At 34.5% G+C, this 19,296-nt stretch overlaps 1 protein-coding gene across 4 annotated transcripts in view; it reads left to right on the top strand.

Annotated features, from left to right (window-relative positions):
• LOC145984942 (bumetanide-sensitive sodium-(potassium)-chloride cotransporter-like) overlaps positions 1–19,296 on the top strand; it is a 418,353-nt gene that overhangs the window by 324,234 nt on the left and 74,823 nt on the right. For 2 of the 4 annotated variants that reach the window (XM_083118362.1, XM_083118364.1), the window contains exons 2-5: positions 1,427–1,501; positions 4,001–4,076; positions 12,642–12,737; positions 17,779–18,032. In XM_083118362.1, coding sequence (XP_082974488.1) covers positions 1,427–1,501; positions 4,001–4,076; positions 12,642–12,737; positions 17,779–18,032 — 501 coding nt within the window. Of the gene's footprint in view, positions 1–1,426; positions 1,502–4,000; positions 4,077–9,848; positions 9,945–12,641; positions 12,738–17,778; positions 18,033–19,296 lie in introns of all 4 variants that reach the window. The other 2 variants (XM_083118360.1, XM_083118363.1) reach the window with 1 other exon arrangement.

The raw sequence follows: 19,296 nt of genomic DNA, 5'->3' as shown, positions 1-19,296 counted from the left end.
TATTTACCTGCTAAGGTAAAAAATAGGTTAAAAACCTAAAATCCTAGGTCTAGTGATCACATACAACAGCCAAGGCTACATTGATTTTAGATAGATGAATTTTACATTGCATACTGTTGGTATGACTTTGGAGATTGAATATGAATAGGTGGACTTGTCAATACCCAGCTGGAAATGTCTATATTGGCCCCAATTAAAATTTCAATTGGATGTCCCATAAAGGTATCAGAATGATTGGGTTTAATTGGAATCTCAACTGAAACCAATTAGAAATTCAGGACATTTTCGAATTGTATTCAAGTGTAAGTTTGCATGTACTGAAACCAAATGTTTTCAGTTGTTCATTACAATTGTATGTACTAGCTTTGCTCGCAATTGCTACTGTTTACAGTGTACAAATTCTGCTGTTTTCAAGTATATTTTACTATGAACTGAAATGTACTGAAATCCAATTGATGTGATCCATTGTTGAACTGTATTTTACTCATGGACATAGCACTGTGCTAGCCCAGCAAACATACAAAGAACAATTTTATGTTTGCATTTTTACCACAAAAAATATCATGAAACGATGCATTGATCAGTTCTATGCCAAAGGCAATGTTGTTGACAAACCCCAAACTAGACACCCCTATTTTTCTTGTAATCCAGAAAACATTGAAACTGTTGGCATTCTGTGGCAAACAGTCCTCAGAAATCAATCCATTGTTGGTCTCAAGAGCTTAGCATTCCCAAGCTGCCCTTGCACATAATCTCAAAGGTTGACTTACACACACATATCCCTATAAAAGTCAACTTGACCAAGAATTAATGTCCAACGACCTGACCAAGTGACTTCATTTTGCAAATGAGATCGTCGTGCTAGCCAAACAACCAGATTTGCACAAGAAATGTTTGATGGGTAATGAGACTGACTTCCACCTGAGTTTGGTTGTTTCTCAAGGGTACTGTCTACTTAATAAATTAAAAATTAGTTAATGTTCTCAAGGACAACATTTGCATAGCAATTCTTGAACTATCACAAAAGGCTTTGGAGAAGGTTATCGAAAGTTTGGTTTCTTGGATTGAATTCGTTTGTGTTGCAATATGAATGGTAGTGATATGATATACGCAATGCTACTTTTCACAAATTTCTTCCAATATATAGACTTCAAATACGTGACAATTTCTGTTGTAACACATAAAGTGGTATAGTAATAAATGATACAAATGGGTTCACTACATTTGAATCACCTTGTGTGTATGCATGTATGTGTGTGTGTGTATGTGTGTGATGGTCTGTTGATGTGTGTTTCAAGTGTATTTTTTGTAATTTGTTAATAATTTTGCACTTTCACCTTTTATGATACATACATTTTAAAAATAGTATTTGATATTGATTTCAACATGCATTCCTATTTTTAAATAAATTTATATTTATTTCCAGGCTGAAAGGAAAGTTGATGAGGAGCCTGTGAAAAAAGGGAAGATAATCAGATTTGGATGGCTAGAAGGAGTGTTTGTAAGTTGATAAAATAGTTCCTATATATTTCATTGGCATTTCTTAATAGATTAATGTGTAAGTAGAGGAGGGTGGGAACAATTGTAACATTTTTCACAAAAGTGATCATAGGAGATGAGCGTTACATCCCTGGATCTTACCACAGCACGACAATAATCTTAGAACCTTCCTCTAATGTTTGGCAAAGATATGAGGTCACTGCTTCTCGATAAATATTTAAAATATGTGTTTGAAAAGGACAATGCAAACGTTACATTTTTCGCCATGGGTGGGGTATGTTGTAACAGACAATGGGGTAAAATGTAACAAAGACATAGAATATGATTCATTGTTTACTTATAACAAGATACACAAAAGTCAAACATATAAAAATGTAAATACACTACAGAGTTTGATATGAAGGCAAGTATAAGATAAATGTGTCTTTATGTTTTCGTTATATGATATAAACCTCAGTTTAGTCAGGGATCAGGAACAATGATAACATAAAAATGATTATAACTTTTAGCAAACAAATTAGTTTCACCTTTAACTCACAGCTTAGTTCTAAATATCATTATTGTTTATTTAACAGTGTATCAGTGATTTAGTTTTACGTCTGAATATTTTGACAGGAAAATTAACACTGTTACATTTAACCCCACCCATTATGTTACAACTAGCCCCACACCCTCCATATTGACTAATATCAAAGTTTTAGGAACAACGCTGCACTTCCCGAGTGCCACATTTATCTGTTTTATACCTGATACACCCACGCTTTGTTACATATATTTTGTTTCTCATTCCCCTTATGCATTTCGATCTAAGAATAAAAGAACGAGGATTTCAAAATATTACTAACCATGCAGAAAAATCTTTTTTTTATTTCCACACCTTTCCAGCTGCATCCACTGGCTGTTCTAACTGTCGCACAAACACACGCCTGCAACGGCACATGCGCTGTGAGAAACTTCTTCCTTCAGCTGACAGCATAAACATGGGGGAGGCACTGTTACAACTAACCTGCTATTACAATTGTCCCCACCCTTCCCTACTGCAGTAGTCTTTGAACAGTAGTAGTTACATTCGTAAGTAGTGCACAAAAGAAAGAACTAGATGTCATGAAATGGCATGCCTACAAATTTTACAATGTGCACCTCCTTATTGGGGTTCTACGTACATCCAAGCAATATTCCTTCTCCTCCGATGTCAGCATGCCATGCTGCTGTTACATATTTGTTTTGTGGATAAACCAATTCTTTAACACAGAAAGAATCAAGAAGTGCTTCCAACATGATGACGTTCTAGGACTTCAAATACTGTCTACCACGATTCTTTCCACTTTTTCTATCAATATGCCCGAACACCCATGTGATATTTCTTTCAATATCCCCAGTCTCTTTTAACCGCTAATGCATTATTGAATACTCTCATGCTCATATGGTAAAGGAGATAATTTGGACTGTAACAATTAAGTTAGATTTGGTTTCCTCTGCTGCTTCTTTTTATGCTTCCTCTTTTACATTTATTATAGTATCCGTTGGAGTGCTATTTGTACTTAATCTTATGTACTGAGATGTACTGCTAACACAGTTGACTCTTTTTCATGTAAGAACTCTTTTGAGTTACTGAATGCTCCAAGAAATAGATTTCTGCTATTACTCCTGTTAAAATAAATATTATTTTAAAAAAAATGTGACATACATGATGTTGTTGAAACTGTGGAAAATGCCATCTTGATGGTGTAGTGCTAACATTAATGACCAATAATGACCAAAATGCCACTTACTATGTTTTATCCCCGAGTCCTTCAATTAATATATAAATATATACCATAAATAAGAATTGTTGTGGTAAACCAGCTCAAATTTTCAGAATATGCCACTGTGGGATATAATATTATTTTTATTTGTAAATATTGCTTACAATACTGAAATCCATGCCACGTTCCTGCACATAACCTACCTAAGTGTGCATGTCTTTTGCTGCAAATCTGCAATGATTCTTCCCATTGTGTTAGTCTAGACTACTGGTTAACTATTAAATGCAACATTACTTGATATGATTTAATTGTAGGTTATTATATTGCTGGAGCTTACACTTTATGGCTCACTGCACCACATCATAATGCTTAATTATTTTTTCTGCTATTTTATGTCTTTAAGCTGAATAGCCTGTCAATTTTTGTAGAACACTTCCTATTAATGCCCCTCAAGATGAAAGAAAAGAAGACACGCACAGTTTAAAATTATATAACTGACAACTGACAGTATTTGCTAAATTTTCATTGATATATTTGTATTAGAATCTCCAAATCATCTCATATCTCTAAATTTTTCATAAGTTGTAAATACTACTTGGTTATTGGAGCACAACCAGCATAAATGTTTTTGAAATGTACGGATATTGTTATTGAAATCTCGTATTTGATACGATGATATAGGTAATCGTTATGATATTAATATTTGTTTTTTATATTGTATGTACACAAAAGGACTCATTGTTATTCTTCCACAGATGAGATGCCTTCTAAACATATGGGGTGTAATGCTCTTCCTCCGCCTGTCCTGGGTAGTTGGGCAGGCTGGAATAGGTAAGCACTGAACCTGTACTGATTATGGGTATTATAGATGAGTCTGCAAGATCTTGAAAGATTGCTAAATTTTCGTTGGTGGCAATAGTTGTACTACTTGGAAATGAAATATTAAGATATAAGTAAAACATATCTTATCCAGCATGCAAGTAGAAATTTTCATCAGACTTTTGACAGGCTTTGCAGTTCCAGTATTTGCTATTTCTTAGGGATGGGCCGATACGAAATTTTGGCCGATACCGATAAAGTACTGATATAAAATTTACCAATAGTCTACCGATCCGATATAAAATTAGATATGAAATGTTCCTTGATCTCCTTAACAAATGTGTGTTTCGAGGTGACTGCAATGCAAAAGAAATTGCATATTTAGACAATTACTTTTTTAGAAAGTAGGGCATGGAGATTGTCCATAAAAATTACAACAAAATGGCAGAATTTTGCACTAAATTATAAGATATTTATCGATATATAGGATCGGTAAAATAATAGGTAATTTTACAGATAAACCGATACACCGATATGCCTATATCGGCCGATACCCATAGAGTACCGATTAATCGGTCCCATCCCTACTATTTCTTATACAATGCATTACATAAATTGGCTTATTAAAGTAACAAAACATGAATTACGGAAATAAAAAATTCTACATCAGGTAGAAATTACCTCTTAATTTTCATTGAGATTTCACATAATAACCTAAATAAGTGCATGTTAGTATTATTATTTGAGGGTTATTCGGAAAGCAGAGGACACTTAATTTGTATGTTCACGAATGGATGCAGGTCAGAGTGGTCCAGACCTCCCCAACCCCCTGCTAGTTATGCCTATGTGTATACTGGAATCAGTAAAATGTTTTTAAATGCAATATATGAAAATTCGAAGCTATCTTACTTTACTACATCACTTCATAGCCCTGTGATGCGTTCTTACTACATGCATCATCGTAATTGGAAGAGGATGCCAATATTTTGTGGACATCATTCAGATTTAATTTTTTTCAACATTATTTCCGTATATCTTGTTTCTGTTATTTATTGTTCCCTTTCATTGCTGCACATTTTTATTCTGTTGAAAATGTGCTTATGCTCTTCTTATCTGCTTGAATATGCTGATAAAACTGCATTGAAATAGAACAATGAAGTCCTCTAAGAATGCCCCTATCACTTTTATTTAATTCACTGTTGTTTTTTACCTGTCAAAAACTGAATCAATCAATAACTTTGAAGTTGGCAGTGTTTTAAGCTACTGCAGCAATGGGATTTAAAAGAGATCGTATCTTTCTTTTGCTTGTAAGTAAACCAAGAAAACTTATAATAGTTTAGGTACCAGAGTTGTATATTTTTTTTACTATACAGCATGTTGAAGATAATGGTAGGCAATAGTTTTGATTTCTTGTAAATACAAAGAAAGACATATAATTATTTGGTGTAATCATTTGTATTAGTACATGATAGTTATGCTAAGGAATTGGAAAGATGTCATTTAATCTTGTGTCTGTAGTGTGAAATCATGTTTACTTTACAAGAAATGTTTCAGTAAAATCTTTTCCTGATCATTGCGAATACAGTATCTTATCCTTTGGGTATATCTGAAAGCAATGAGTCTTAGTTTTCAATACTTTGTGAGTTTTCTGGACAGTGAAGCTGAATAGGGTATGTATTTGCTATTTCCTGAATGATTATTTTCGATTCTCAAAATTTTGACCCATTTAGAAATATTTCTATATGAATCAAGAGACTACTCTTGTGAAGAAAGTTAAGTTTTCTTTCTCACAAATATGAATCACGCTATTGAATTGAATTGAACATTCTATGTAAATGAATCCAAATTTGTTAATTGTTTAATTAATATTTTAAATTATAAAAAAATATATTGTATAATAACATTTCAAAAATCAAGTTTTACTCTAAATTTTTAGAAGCATTACTTCTGCTAGTCATGCTTATTTCCAGACCCTGTACTTTCTGAAATATTTAGAGGTTATTAGTGGACGATTAGAATGGAAAGCTGTCCCCCGTGGTGGAGTGGTTAGCACATCACACTACTATGCCAGGGGTCCTAGGTTCGAATCCTGGCCTGAGCATGGATGTTAGTGAGTGTCCATTCATTAGTTTCATCATATCGTCATTCATCAACATCTTCCAAATTAGCCAAAAGTGGCACAAAAAGTGAAGTAAAATAAAGCAAATCAATCAATCAATCAGTTAGAAAGGAAAGTAGAACAATCTGGTGGTTTTGCAGAAAATAAAGGAAAATGTCCCTTAAAATTCTTATTTTATGTTTCTTTTCTGTCCTTTTCACTATGAGGATGAATCATGATTAGATTAAATTTATAACAGGGCACTCAAAATGAAACAAGGCCTCCCCGATTGCACAGTGGTAGCATCGTCACCTTGTAATCAAGGGATCCTGGTGGAGGCACATAGTGGTTTGGATCCAACTTTAAACTGTAGGTCCAGTCCCAATTAGCCTTACTATGCATAAAGTGGACTTAAAACACCAATTCAATCAATCAATCAAAATGAAACATCCTTTAATCAAGGCCTCAAACCCATAACCTTTAGTAACTCTTTGGTAATTTAGAATTATTACACTGTAACCGTAGCATACCAATAAACTGCAGTTCTTCTAAAAATATTTATCAGCACATTTCACACCAAAACAGCAATCAACGCACACTAATCAATTACAACCTTTCCAAAGCTGCAATCAACACACATTAATCAATTACAACCTTTCACACCATAGCAGTGTGCCATGCTACATGAGCATGCAGTGGCTCTGTGGCCGAGGTTCAGCTGAATCTTTGGCCGATGCCAGCAAAACTGTTTTAAAAATTTTCCTCTCCTTTCGATAAATTGCTGTACTATTACAAAATCTGGGGCCTACCTGATGGCATAGTGAACAGTGAAGGTCATCCCTTGTAATCAAGGGGAAAGGGTGACAGGTTCAATACCTGATGCAGGCACATCTCACTGTATATATATATATATATATATATATATATATATAAACCTAAAATATTCCAAAATCTGAAAAATTACATCTGCTTAGAATTCCTTGTAGAGCATACACATGAATATTCATCGTGTAATTTAATTCTACTGTTTAGATATACTCAGTTGTTTAATAAGGTTATATAGCCACAATACTATTGAGAATATCTAGGCATCAGCTAAAGCAAACAACATAAAAATCCACGTGAATGCTCTGGAAGAAACTCTACACAGATGTAGAGTTGGTCAAAGATCTAGCCAAGCCTTCAGTGGTTGACTTATGAACTTGCCACTAAGATCCCAAATTTGAGTCATGGCTTTGGCATGGGTGTTCTTTGTGAGTGTTCCTTCATCAATTCCATCTTATCATCCTCTTTGTCATAATTAGCCAAAAGTGGGAGTGGTGTTAAAAAAAATAATAATAAATAAAATAGATTTGTTAATCTTCAAAGACATGTGTGTCACTTGTCACTTCAGCTTTAGAGCGATTTAGGTTTATTATGTCATTCTCAAAATATAAGAAACTGTTATTTTTTGAGTGTGGAATTAAAAACAACCATACCAAACACCCTTACAAGGATTTGAGAACAACATTAGTAAATTCAAACTGATGCTTTCTGAATCAAATGCTACAGATACTAATTGTATCAAATTAGCCATAAATAACATTTTTCATAATAACATTTTATATATATATCAATGTGCAATGTATGTGCAAAGTGGACCCTTTGTACATTCATATCAGGTTAATAGTTTTAGCTACTCACTTCAGATCCAGTGATTGGAAAAGTTATACTGAAATATTACTATTAGTGTAACCATGAATGTTCATGAGGTTTATATTAAATTATTTGCATATATAATTAAGGAAAGTGATGAAATTACAATTTTTTAAATATTGCAACTTTGTCTGAATAACTCTAATAATATTTATTAATACAGTTTCTTTTTTTATTTTATAACTGTACATATTGTTTACTAATTTAAAAGTTTATTTAATATTTTTTAATATCATGCTTTGTTTTTGTTAAATATATTGTATTATGTTTGTCAGTTTCCTTTTTTTTGTGTATCTTTGTCACTATTTGCAGTCTTGGTTTTGTTTTGTTCATGTTTCAGTTTTTGTTATGTGTACTCTTCCTCTTTTGTTTTATGTTGTAGTTTCAGGTATTTAGTATATTTGTGTTTGTCAATTCACAATTATGTCAAAAGTGTTCACATAATGAATGCTGTATGAATTACCAAGGAAAGAAATTAAAACAAGTTGACAATATTTAAGAAAATTTGAAATAATTTAATTTTCTGCTGTATCTTTTTGAGTATACAAACAATAACCTAGATACATAACCAATAATTGAAAGTCCAAAGTTTAATTTAACGTTACTTTGAATAGTAACAAATTGGACAAATTATGAAATAATTCAGTTGGCTTCACAATCTTCCTATCAACTGTTATGAGCTAATTCACTGTAAAATATTGTAACTCAGCAATTCTTGTATTACATTTCAGTTTTTGCGTTGTGAAATTCTAACTATCACTATATAATATTGCAACTTAATTCAAAATCTATACTCAGACTGTTTTAACTTCCACTCCAAGGCGAACATTTAATAAGATACTTATTGTTTTTGGTAAATTATGTAATAAAATTTGAATACAAGCTTAGTTATCATATTATGTTATTCTATTACATATTCCTCAGTTATAATAATGGAATTCTTTATTCATGACTACAACATAAAACAACTGTACAAAGTATAACTTATTAAAAACTAACCATAATATGTTCTACTTTTTAAATAAATATTAAATTGACCTCATTTTACAACTAAAAGAGCAGATATGTTATGTTGTCATAATGTTACTAAATTGTCTGTTCTGTCCTTCATTTTTTAAAACTACATGTATTCTTTAGCGAGAGTGGGAGAAACAAAAATTTCAAACAACAGTGCAAGATAATAAATTCCAAAACCTCTTGGATGTTCTACAAACATTTTATATTAGGGTCGAGCTGATACTGGTACCGATGTATCGGTATCAGCTGATACCAGTGGTATTAGTTTTGAATTTTATCGCCAATGCTCGCCGATATTTTTCCAGAGTCCAGATGTCTTGCAAAGTCTATTGCGGCAATTTTTCAGTCTAAATATCCTGGAATTTATAGAAAATGCATAATTTTCTTTATCTTCACAACAACATCATGGGTAGAAATGGATTTTGTTTTGTAATTAAATTATTATTTATGTGAAATTGGGAAAACTTTGGTAGATTGCTTTGATATGCATAGTTCCAACAGAATATATATTAAAATTTTTAAATATTCTGAACTACTTTTAATGGTTACAATTTTCAAGTATTGGTATTGGTGGGAATCTGTTAAGCATATTGCCAGTGGTATCGGTATTGGCCCAGCCCTATTTTGAAGAGAGAATAGTTTTTTTTGGAATTAGAAATATTACCTCATTCTAGAAGACAAAGAAATTTTCCTGAAATTTCTCATCACTGAAATATGTTCTATTTCCACTCCCAATGAAAAATGCAGGAAGTAATCAGAAGAGGGACAGCAACATGATAATAATCTTTTCACACGCTCTTATAAACACTAATATACTAAACTAGTGAGAATAGATCCAAGATATTTCTGTATAAGCAGAGTAGAAAGAGTGAAGAAATGGTGAAATAATGTGCAGGTAATAAATGCCCTCCCCATGTGTGGTTATGTAAAAATCTACAAAGTATATATGGCAGCTGAAAGTTAATATTTTACAGGCGAGGGAATTGCAGTCGTCTGTTTAGCCAATATTGTAACCCTAATCACTACTTTGTCTATGTCTGCTGTAAGCACAAACGGAATGATCAAAGGAGGTAAGTTTTCCTGCTCAGGAACCCAGTGCAAGTGGATGAGGTTCACCATAGGTGGGAATATGCAGAGAGAGGTCTTCGCTTTGCTTTCGTGTAGGCATGCTTTGACTCAGGATGTGTATGTTGCATGAGTGTGCCATATGAAAAATCTATCTGTGTTTGTACACTCCTTGTATTGTGACAGTTAACACATGTGTAGTAGTGGTCGCCAAATATCAGAATGATTGCCATTTGTTTTTGTAAGCAGTTCAATTTAAAACACTCTGGGTAGCATTTAAAAAGATTTCTTCGTGTCATCAAAATTACTGGTTATGCACCATGCACATGCAACCTTAGACATCAGGTTTTGAGCTCAGGCTACAGGATGCACACTGGTTCGAGTCTCCTGGGAAAGCGTAACAACTTTTCTGCCCACCATCATGAGAAAATTAGGGAGGTACGAATGAGTAGCATAAAACAATGACTGATGGTTGGTTGTGCTGATCACACATCACCCCGTAACTGGTTGGATGATCGTCCACCTCTGCTGAGGCATGTGAAAGTGAGGATAGCAGTCGGTAGATAGGCACTGGCTCTCAAGAGCTGTAGCGCAATGGGTACAAGATAAAACTGAATTTCATGGTTCATTGAGGTTTCTATTGGAAAGTATTTTATTGTTTTCAATATATTGCTTATGAAAAATTCTTATCTATGAGTCATTCCATGCCAAATCAACACAGATATGTGCAATTTCCAACCTGACCATCTCCGATTTTCATGAAATTTGGGGAGTTGAAACTATGAATGGAACTAGCCTGATTTGATATATCACATAACCCCTTTTCTTTTGAAATTTTTGCGTTGAATTCAATATGGCGGTCAACAATATGCCGGACCTGTGCTTGACACACAACTCCTTTACATTTTGTAGGGGGTGTTAAGGGACATTTGACTTGTCATATAATGGGGCTTTTATCAGTCACATAGTTACACATATTATTTTGTATCTTCTGATCCCATTGCAGTCCCAGAATGATTTTTTGATATGTTTTAGAGTATGGTATGAGGGACCAAATATATTTTTTTCACGATTTTTGGTGATGACATGTCTTGAGATATTCAAGGTCAAAGGTCAAGGTCACGTGACAAAATTATATTTTTATCCAAAGGTAGGCTTGTTATATCACTGGAAAGCTTGTTCAATTCCCTGTACAATAAGCTTTATTTGAACTTCCTAGGCAAAATAGGGGCGGAGTTACGGAAGATTTATTATAGCTAAGCGGGCTCAAAAAGGGCAATTTATGCTAACTTTGACCTTGAATAATTTAACAATTACAAGATGCACGAAACTAAAAATTTTCACAGTTACTAAGTTCCATTCATAGTTTCAACTTCCCAAATTTCATGAAAATCGGAGATGGTCAGGTTGTGGGCTGTGTTGATTTCATATGGAATGACTCCTATACGACTGAAAATGCAATGGAGAAATCATATAAAACAACTAAAATAAATCTCTGGTAAAGCATGTGGAATTTGTAACTTAGAAAAAAATTCACATACAAGAATTTTTCAAATATATGAACTTTTTTAACTCTGTACCTTCATTGTGTTTAACACACTTATAGAAAATCGAAAAACATGCTGCTTCAGTCACAAATTGACATCATGTTCTTCCTTTATACATGCAAAAACAGCAAAAAAATTAGGTTAAACAAAGAATCTGACCCACAACACTTGAAAAGGTGATGAACAAACAAAACACTGTCAAGATCGACTTAGTTGATCAAAAGATCACTCATTTTTCCAATTGCATTACATATACATATGATTATCCATGGTAATTACATATTGAATACACAAGAACTAATGTGAAAATTTATTACAACTACTAGCTGCTTTGAGGTTGAGTTGGTTCTTAAGAAAGAGTTCTTCTTAGGTATTTATTAAGATATATCGGACTTCAGTAGTATGCATTAAAATTCAGAAGAAATTTAGATCAAGTGTGTTGTTTTTCCAAAGAACTTCTAAATTACAGGAAATGTGGTGTCAAGAATTAAACTACCTATGCTTTGAATCAATAAATGAATTTATAACATATTGATTCTACAATATGTACAAACTTACAATTGGAAATTGTCTTGATTTTCCAATTGGTTTCAGTTAAGATTCCGATTGAAACCAATACATTCCGATAGCTGTATTAGGCATCTGATAGAATTCGATTCATTCCAATTGGAAGGAATAGAAAATTCCAGCTGGGTGTGTTTCCAGCTGTATCCATACAGAATCCACATAACTGCAGTATGAGATTCGGAGATAAGTGTTCATATAGATATCGGAACTAAGATTTCTTGGCATTGTATTTTTTTTATGATGTTGTAAATGGCATTAAAAAAACAAATGATTAATTGACCGCCTTGCTTCTCTGCAGGAAGTTGAGTATGCAACTTGAAAATGTCCTAACTGTCGTCTCTCTCCTCCAATTTGTTTGAAATCTAAAAAATTAATTTGATTTTGATGACCACTATTGCATTCTGCAATCTAGCTACTCCTAATTGATAACATCAATGTTTTTGAGATGTATGCTTGTGTTATAACTTCTATGTTGTTAAAAACTGACGTTGATGCTGCCTGATTATTTACCATTTGTATAAATTGTTTCCCAGCAGGTAGTCTTGTAGTCTTGTCATCTACCTGATTGTTCTTGTGGTATTATTTCAGCTCAGGGTCTACTTGTAATAGTATTAGCAAATATTGTGACTGTAGTCACAGCAATTTCAATGTCGGCAGTGAGTACTAATGGGCAAATTAAAGGAGGTAAGTCGCGGGATTTATAATATCATTGCATCATACACTTAAATTTTGATAGTAGATGATTGCAGAATTTTGCAGCATGATATTAACTTGAAAATCAGTAGATTGTTTTTGATGGTCAAATGCATGATTTTCATATTAAGCTTCATTTATGAATGAATGGTTTGGATATTTGGTAATTTGGTTTTGCTGCATTTGTAGTTATTTTTTTGCATGTGCTTGCATCATTAATTTAATTTAGAATTTCTATGGAATATTTTTTTATTGTATTAGATTTACCGCTTATATATGTAATAATAAATATAGGCATGACCACATGCTCAAAGATCCATGTCATTATCTCAAGAATATAGAAAATTTAAAAAAAACAGTTTTAGTAATTCACTGAAATTGTAGTATGCTTTGAAGCTTTTTTGTGTGTATAAAAAAGATGACATATTTTCAAACAACTTAAGTCTATAAGAGTTTGATGTAGGTTTGGAAAGGTGGTTTATCCAGAATTTCTCCATCTGGTGAGAGTGTGGGGGGAGGGGCTTATAAGTTCTAATTTTTGGGATGGAAAGGCATGTTTTGCCCCAAACCAGCCATAAATTCAACTTTTGTAAAAATAAATTAAGAGGTGCTTGGAAAAATTTGCAGTGTGTCAGAGCTGTGTGTGGATAAATCACTGGGTCTGGAATATTTTTTAGTTCATTTTCTTATAATAATCAGCACCAATATCAAAATACCAATCAATGTCCAAAAGAATTTGGAGATATGTGCAGGAATTTTTTACACATATATATTTTCTTTATATTAAAAAAAATAACTAAGCAGATATCATCATTAAATGGAATAGGGGTAGAACAGATTAATTGGAATATTTTTCAATATAGGCATATCAATGTATTGACTTTTTGTTGTATAATACGTAGTTGATAATTTTACCAATCTAATATTTGTATCAGTAGCCTTTAATATTTTATTCTGCAATTTTTTTTAATATAAAATGATTGTCTAAATATATACTGTTTCTATTTCTAACACAAAATTCATTAGAGTCATCTGGTTGCATTAATTAATTATATTGTCCATTCAAGTTCTGCATTGAAAATTAATTAATTTACATCTTCTGATTTATGTAGGATCAGCAGAATATCAGTTATTGGTGTGGGAAAATTTTATATTGGTCATTTTCTTTATTAATCTGCAAATATTTCATGTTGGTTCATCTCTAATATAAATTTTAAAAAAAATTGGGTAAATTGATTATTCGGGCTTATTTTCAATACCAAAGTGAACTTCATTTGCTTAAATGCAAAATGTAAGCACTAAAATTATGTTTTGGGGATGGGTGTTTATAATTATTTTTCATTTTTTATTTTTATGATAAAGTAAATAAAATTATATCATACATCCATTTGAAATTCAAGTTCGCCAGGAGTATTAGTTTCAGAGAACTGCTTGCTCTAACATCTAACCATTACATGACAGAGTCTGGATGTGCAATATTTCTCTTTATCATAGAATGTAAAATAATTCTATAATATTTCAAAACCTTAAATCAAATAACAATACAGACTTTGTGTTCACTGTTATTTGTAGGTTCATCACCCTGCAGCAGAATGTTAGAAAGGAATGAAAGGCACTATTATTATTTTTTATTTTATTATTTTCAGATTTAGTTTAGGTACTTTTATTTTATAGCAACATATTGTAGTTTGTGCAAAAATAAATTTTTGCTTCTTATTTTGCTTGTAAAATCATGTGCCTATTAAAACTGTTAATACATTTTTAATTGATATTTGAAAATAGTAAAAGCTGCAAATAGAAAGTAGTACATATGTTTTACTGCATTTCTATCAAGAAGTTAATGACACTTTTTTTTTTAATATAATATCATAAATACTAGACAATTGTATACAAACAAGGAAAAGTAACTTCAGCACTGAACTTTGTGTTCATTGAAGTCTTGTGGCGAATTTTAAATGGCCTTCATGGCTACCTTGAGACTTGGAGATGTAAGAGTTATAAAACGTTCTGAGGTAATATTTAAGAAGTTTGGAGGATATGCATATTCCTTGCAATTGAAATCATGAGCTGACCAACTTAATTCTATGAAATTCAAGCAACTGTATATCTAATGAGATTTAACAATTAACAAAATATTTTGTGTACTGTTGACACACATATCATAAAAATGAATCCAGAAGAATATGATTTCAGCACAATAATATTTTTAATTCTCTACAATGATCATTTTCTGTTCAGAATGATGTAATCGTTTTAGTACCATGACTACCTACTGTCATCTTATCTTGTTCTAAAAAAAGTAGTGTTTTCCTTGTGGTATTTTTAACTTTCACTATGTTTACAGTCAAAAAATGTAGTTTTTTTTCAGATTCAAGAATTACTGATGTGGAGGAACATATATATATATCTAAAGGATAGTATGAGAAAAAGTGCCAGAAGGGCGGATAAACAAAAATGGCGTAGGAGACAGTAAACACTTACCACGAAGAAAAGTCTGATATTTCGAGGGTCCACCACAGTAGTCATGAACTCTTCTGACTATGTGGTGGAAGCCTCCTGTCAACTCTCCAATCCTACCACCTACAAGCTCACCACAGTTGATTTATCCACTTTACATCTGAAAAATACGTGAATTTGGCATATCAAACTCCAACATCTCCACTCTCATACCAGACAACCCCTGCACCTCCACTTTCTACCTCCTCCCCAAAATCCATAAACGGAACAACCCTTGATTGATTTGCTTTATTTTACTTCGCTTTTTGTGCCACTTTTGGGTAATTTGCAAAGATGGGGATGAGTGATGGTATGATGAAATTGATGAATGGACACTCACAAACATCCATGACCAGGCTGGGATTCAAATCCAGATCCCCTGGGGACATATCGCGATGTACTAACCACTCCGCCATAAGGGCCAGCCTGAACAACCCTGGGAGACCCATTGTGTCCAGTTACAATTCACCCTCAGAATGCATATCAGCCATTGTAGACTCCCATCTCCAACCCCTTGTCCATGGCCTGCCCTCCTACCTACGTGATACTAACCACTTCCACAACCTACCACCTCTACCACCCAACAGCATCCTCACCACTGTTGATGTCACCTCCCTCTACACCAACATTCCCAATGCCCATGGCCTCCCTGCCAAGGAATCATTCCTCAACAGCTGGCCCAAACCACACAGTCCCAGGACCCACTTCCTGATTCAACTAGCCAACCTTGTACTCACCTGCAACAACTTCCTCTTCGGAGACCAGCATTACCTGCAAGAACATGGCACAGCCATGGCCAAATGGGCACCTCCTATGCAAACCTGTTCATGATCAGACTCGAACAAGAGTTCCTGGATTCCCAACAACTGAAACCACTCCTCTGGCTCAGATTCATTGATGATATTATTCTCCTCTGAACACATGGCGAACCCTCCCTCACCACCTTCCTAAACCAACTGAATGACTTCATCACCCTCAAATTCACCTGGTTCCACTCCAAAGATCAGTTGACCTTCCTAGATGTGGATATCCACATCATGGGAGAGAACTTGGAAACATCCATACATATCAAACCAACCAACCACCTCCAGTATCTTCACTACTCCAGCTGCCACCCGCACCACACCAAAAAGGCCGTACCATTCTCCTTAGCCCTTAGAGGCCAACGCCTCAACCCATCCCCCTGATGCTACCAATACTACAACCTACACCTGCACCAAGCCCTAATCAACCAGGGCCACCTCCCACACCCGTGCATACAACCCAAAACTAACCCTTTCACTCTAATCACCCAATACCACCCCACCCGCACCTCCTGCAAATCAAACATACCATCCACTCCCTCGTTCCCATCCTTCACAGTGATCTCGACATCAGAGACATCTTTTGGGACAAACCTAGGGTCGTTTTCCGATGCCCTCCCCCCCACCCAACCTCAAGAACATCTTGGTCTATAATACACCTACCGCTCCCATCCCACCCACTCCAGTCCACAAGTGCAACAAACCCAGGTGCAAGACCTGCCCCATACTCACCACCTCCCCCTCCCTCCAGATCCCTACTGCAGCTGGTGAATTCCCCCTTCACCCCAAGTGCACCTGCCACCCCTCCAATCTCATATACACCCTCATCTGTCAAATCTGTGGCTACTTCTACCTGGGTGAAACCTCTACCCCCCCTTGAACCTCCGCATCAATAACCACAGAGCCTCTACCCAAAACTCTGACTTCACTGTCGCCACCCACACCAACAGCCACAACACCACCTTCAACAACTGTTTCCATGTAGCCATAATACATCTGTTACCCCAGCACACTGACACCTCCACCTACAGGCTATGGGAAGGGCCTACATATCATGAATGCACGCTACCATACCCCCCATACTCAACCTAGCCACCCAGTAAGCATTTCTCCATTCCCTCCCGATCCACACCCACCCACCATCCACCCCACAGAAAACACTGGTGAAAGGATCTGCTCGTAAAACCCATGTTCTATCACTTGTTTCTGGCACCACTGTGCGGACTCTGGCATCAGTATTCTGTGCCTCTACACTTCTGTTTTCTTCCATTCTTTCTACCTACATGTGACAATGAGACTATAACCTCAAAATATCAGACTTTTCTTCAATTGTGGTAAGTGTTTGTAATATAAACGTTTCAAGAGAGTCATTAAGAAGTCATTGTAACATCAAATTATAGATTTGGTTTCAAAATGCAATTTATATATTTGCTAATTTTAAATCATTATATGTGAGTTCTAAAAATTGGATATTGAATCCTATAAGATGCCATTAGCTACAATAATCTTACAAATACACATCCAGCTTCAATTACATTTCAGAAATTTATTTGATTATTGAGTGCAGTTATGGATAATAGTAAAGATCATTGTAAGCACTTAGAATTTTTCTTTTTTTTCTATTTGTGTAGTTTTTCTGGGTATATTTATATCATAAGAATAAGTAATGGTAATTTTAGAGAATTGTGCAGTAATGTCAATCATGTTAACATTTTTTTAACCTCTTTTAAAAGGTGGAATATATTATATGATATCACGCTCGCTGGGACCTGAGTTTGGAGGTGCCATTGGGCTCATGTTCACTCTTGCAAACTCTGTGGCTGTGTCTATGTATATTGTTGGATTCTGTGAATCTCTACAAGATTTACTAGCCACTTTTGGGGCTACAATCATTGATGGTGATACAAATGACATAAGGGTTGTTGGAGTAGCAACTCTTATCCTCATCCTTATACTTGCCATAATTGGAATGGACTGGGTGACAAGGGTAAGATATTTATTTCTGATTGTTATAGTTTTTCATATATTGATTACAGTGGAACCTCGATTTTACATTTTTCAGAGGACAAAGCTGGAAAAGAACTTAAAATGCAGGAAAATGTAAAACCTACGTAAAATCGGAGTTCCACTGTGCATTCATGATATCAAAAGTTCTAATCCACCAACTACTGAGGTTTAACTGAAAATTTCCACAGTCTATCTAGATTGTGCCTTGTTTCATTTCCCTTCTTTTGTCAGCTCATCATCATCCCCAAATTCACCAATTTTACAATACAAGTAAGTGACCAACCAAATCATATATATGTAATTTGTCGTTTTATGAGTTTTTATTTTTTCTTTGCTTGCAATTATTTCTATTTTGGTTATGTTTCATTCTTCTTTTACATCTTGGATTATTCATGATGATGAGGATGAATGTTGAACTGATAAAATGGATGAAAGGACAAACACAGTGACTCACGTGTTTACTAATTACCATTATACGAGGGTTGTTGGAAATATTTCCGCAAACTACCACCAACAGTGGCGCTAGTGTTCCACTATTATATAAATCGGAAGAATAGACCTTTTTTATGTTTAAGTTATCTTTGATTGTTTGTTTGAGCCTATTCGTTTATTTTTCACAGCAGTTTGAAGAAGTAGTTTCGTGAGAGAAATGGAAATTTCTCGTGAACACTTTCGGGCAATGATTTTTTATGATTTCAAATGTAGTTTAACACCGAAACAATGCATCGAGCGACTTCATTTGGCTTTTGGGGATGAAGCACCATCCAATAGGACTGTGTACAATTGGTTTTCCGAATTCCAGCATGGCCGCACATTTCTCAGTAATGAATTTCGTGAAGGTCGTCCATCCACGTCTGTTGTTGCCAGTAATGTTCATGCTGTGCGTGAAATGATTGAGAGAGATCAGCATGTGACATACCGTGAGATTCAGGCATCCTTGAACATTGACAAGAAAGCAATCCATACGATTTTGCATGGTCATCTGAACGGATGGAACCTTTCAAGCCATTGGATTCCACACAACTTGACCGAAGATTAAAAACAGGCTCGTGTAAATTGGAGTAAAGAAATGCTCAAAAAATTTAACCAAGGCAAGTCAAATTTGGTGTACTACATCATTACAGGGGACTATAAACTCGAAACTAAACAGCAATCCACTGTTTGGGTGTTTGAAAGTGAGCCGAAACCAACAAAAGTTGTTCGTTCGAGGAGTGCTGCCAAGCAAATGAGTGCTTGTTTCTTCG

Source organism: Lepisma saccharinum, chromosome 3 (assembly GCF_977018435.1).
Source record: "Lepisma saccharinum chromosome 3, izLepSacc3.1, whole genome shotgun sequence".
Classification (NCBI taxonomy): Eukaryota; Metazoa; Arthropoda; class Insecta; order Zygentoma; family Lepismatidae; genus Lepisma; species Lepisma saccharinum.
This window is presented reverse-complemented; position numbering and strand designations above follow the sequence as displayed.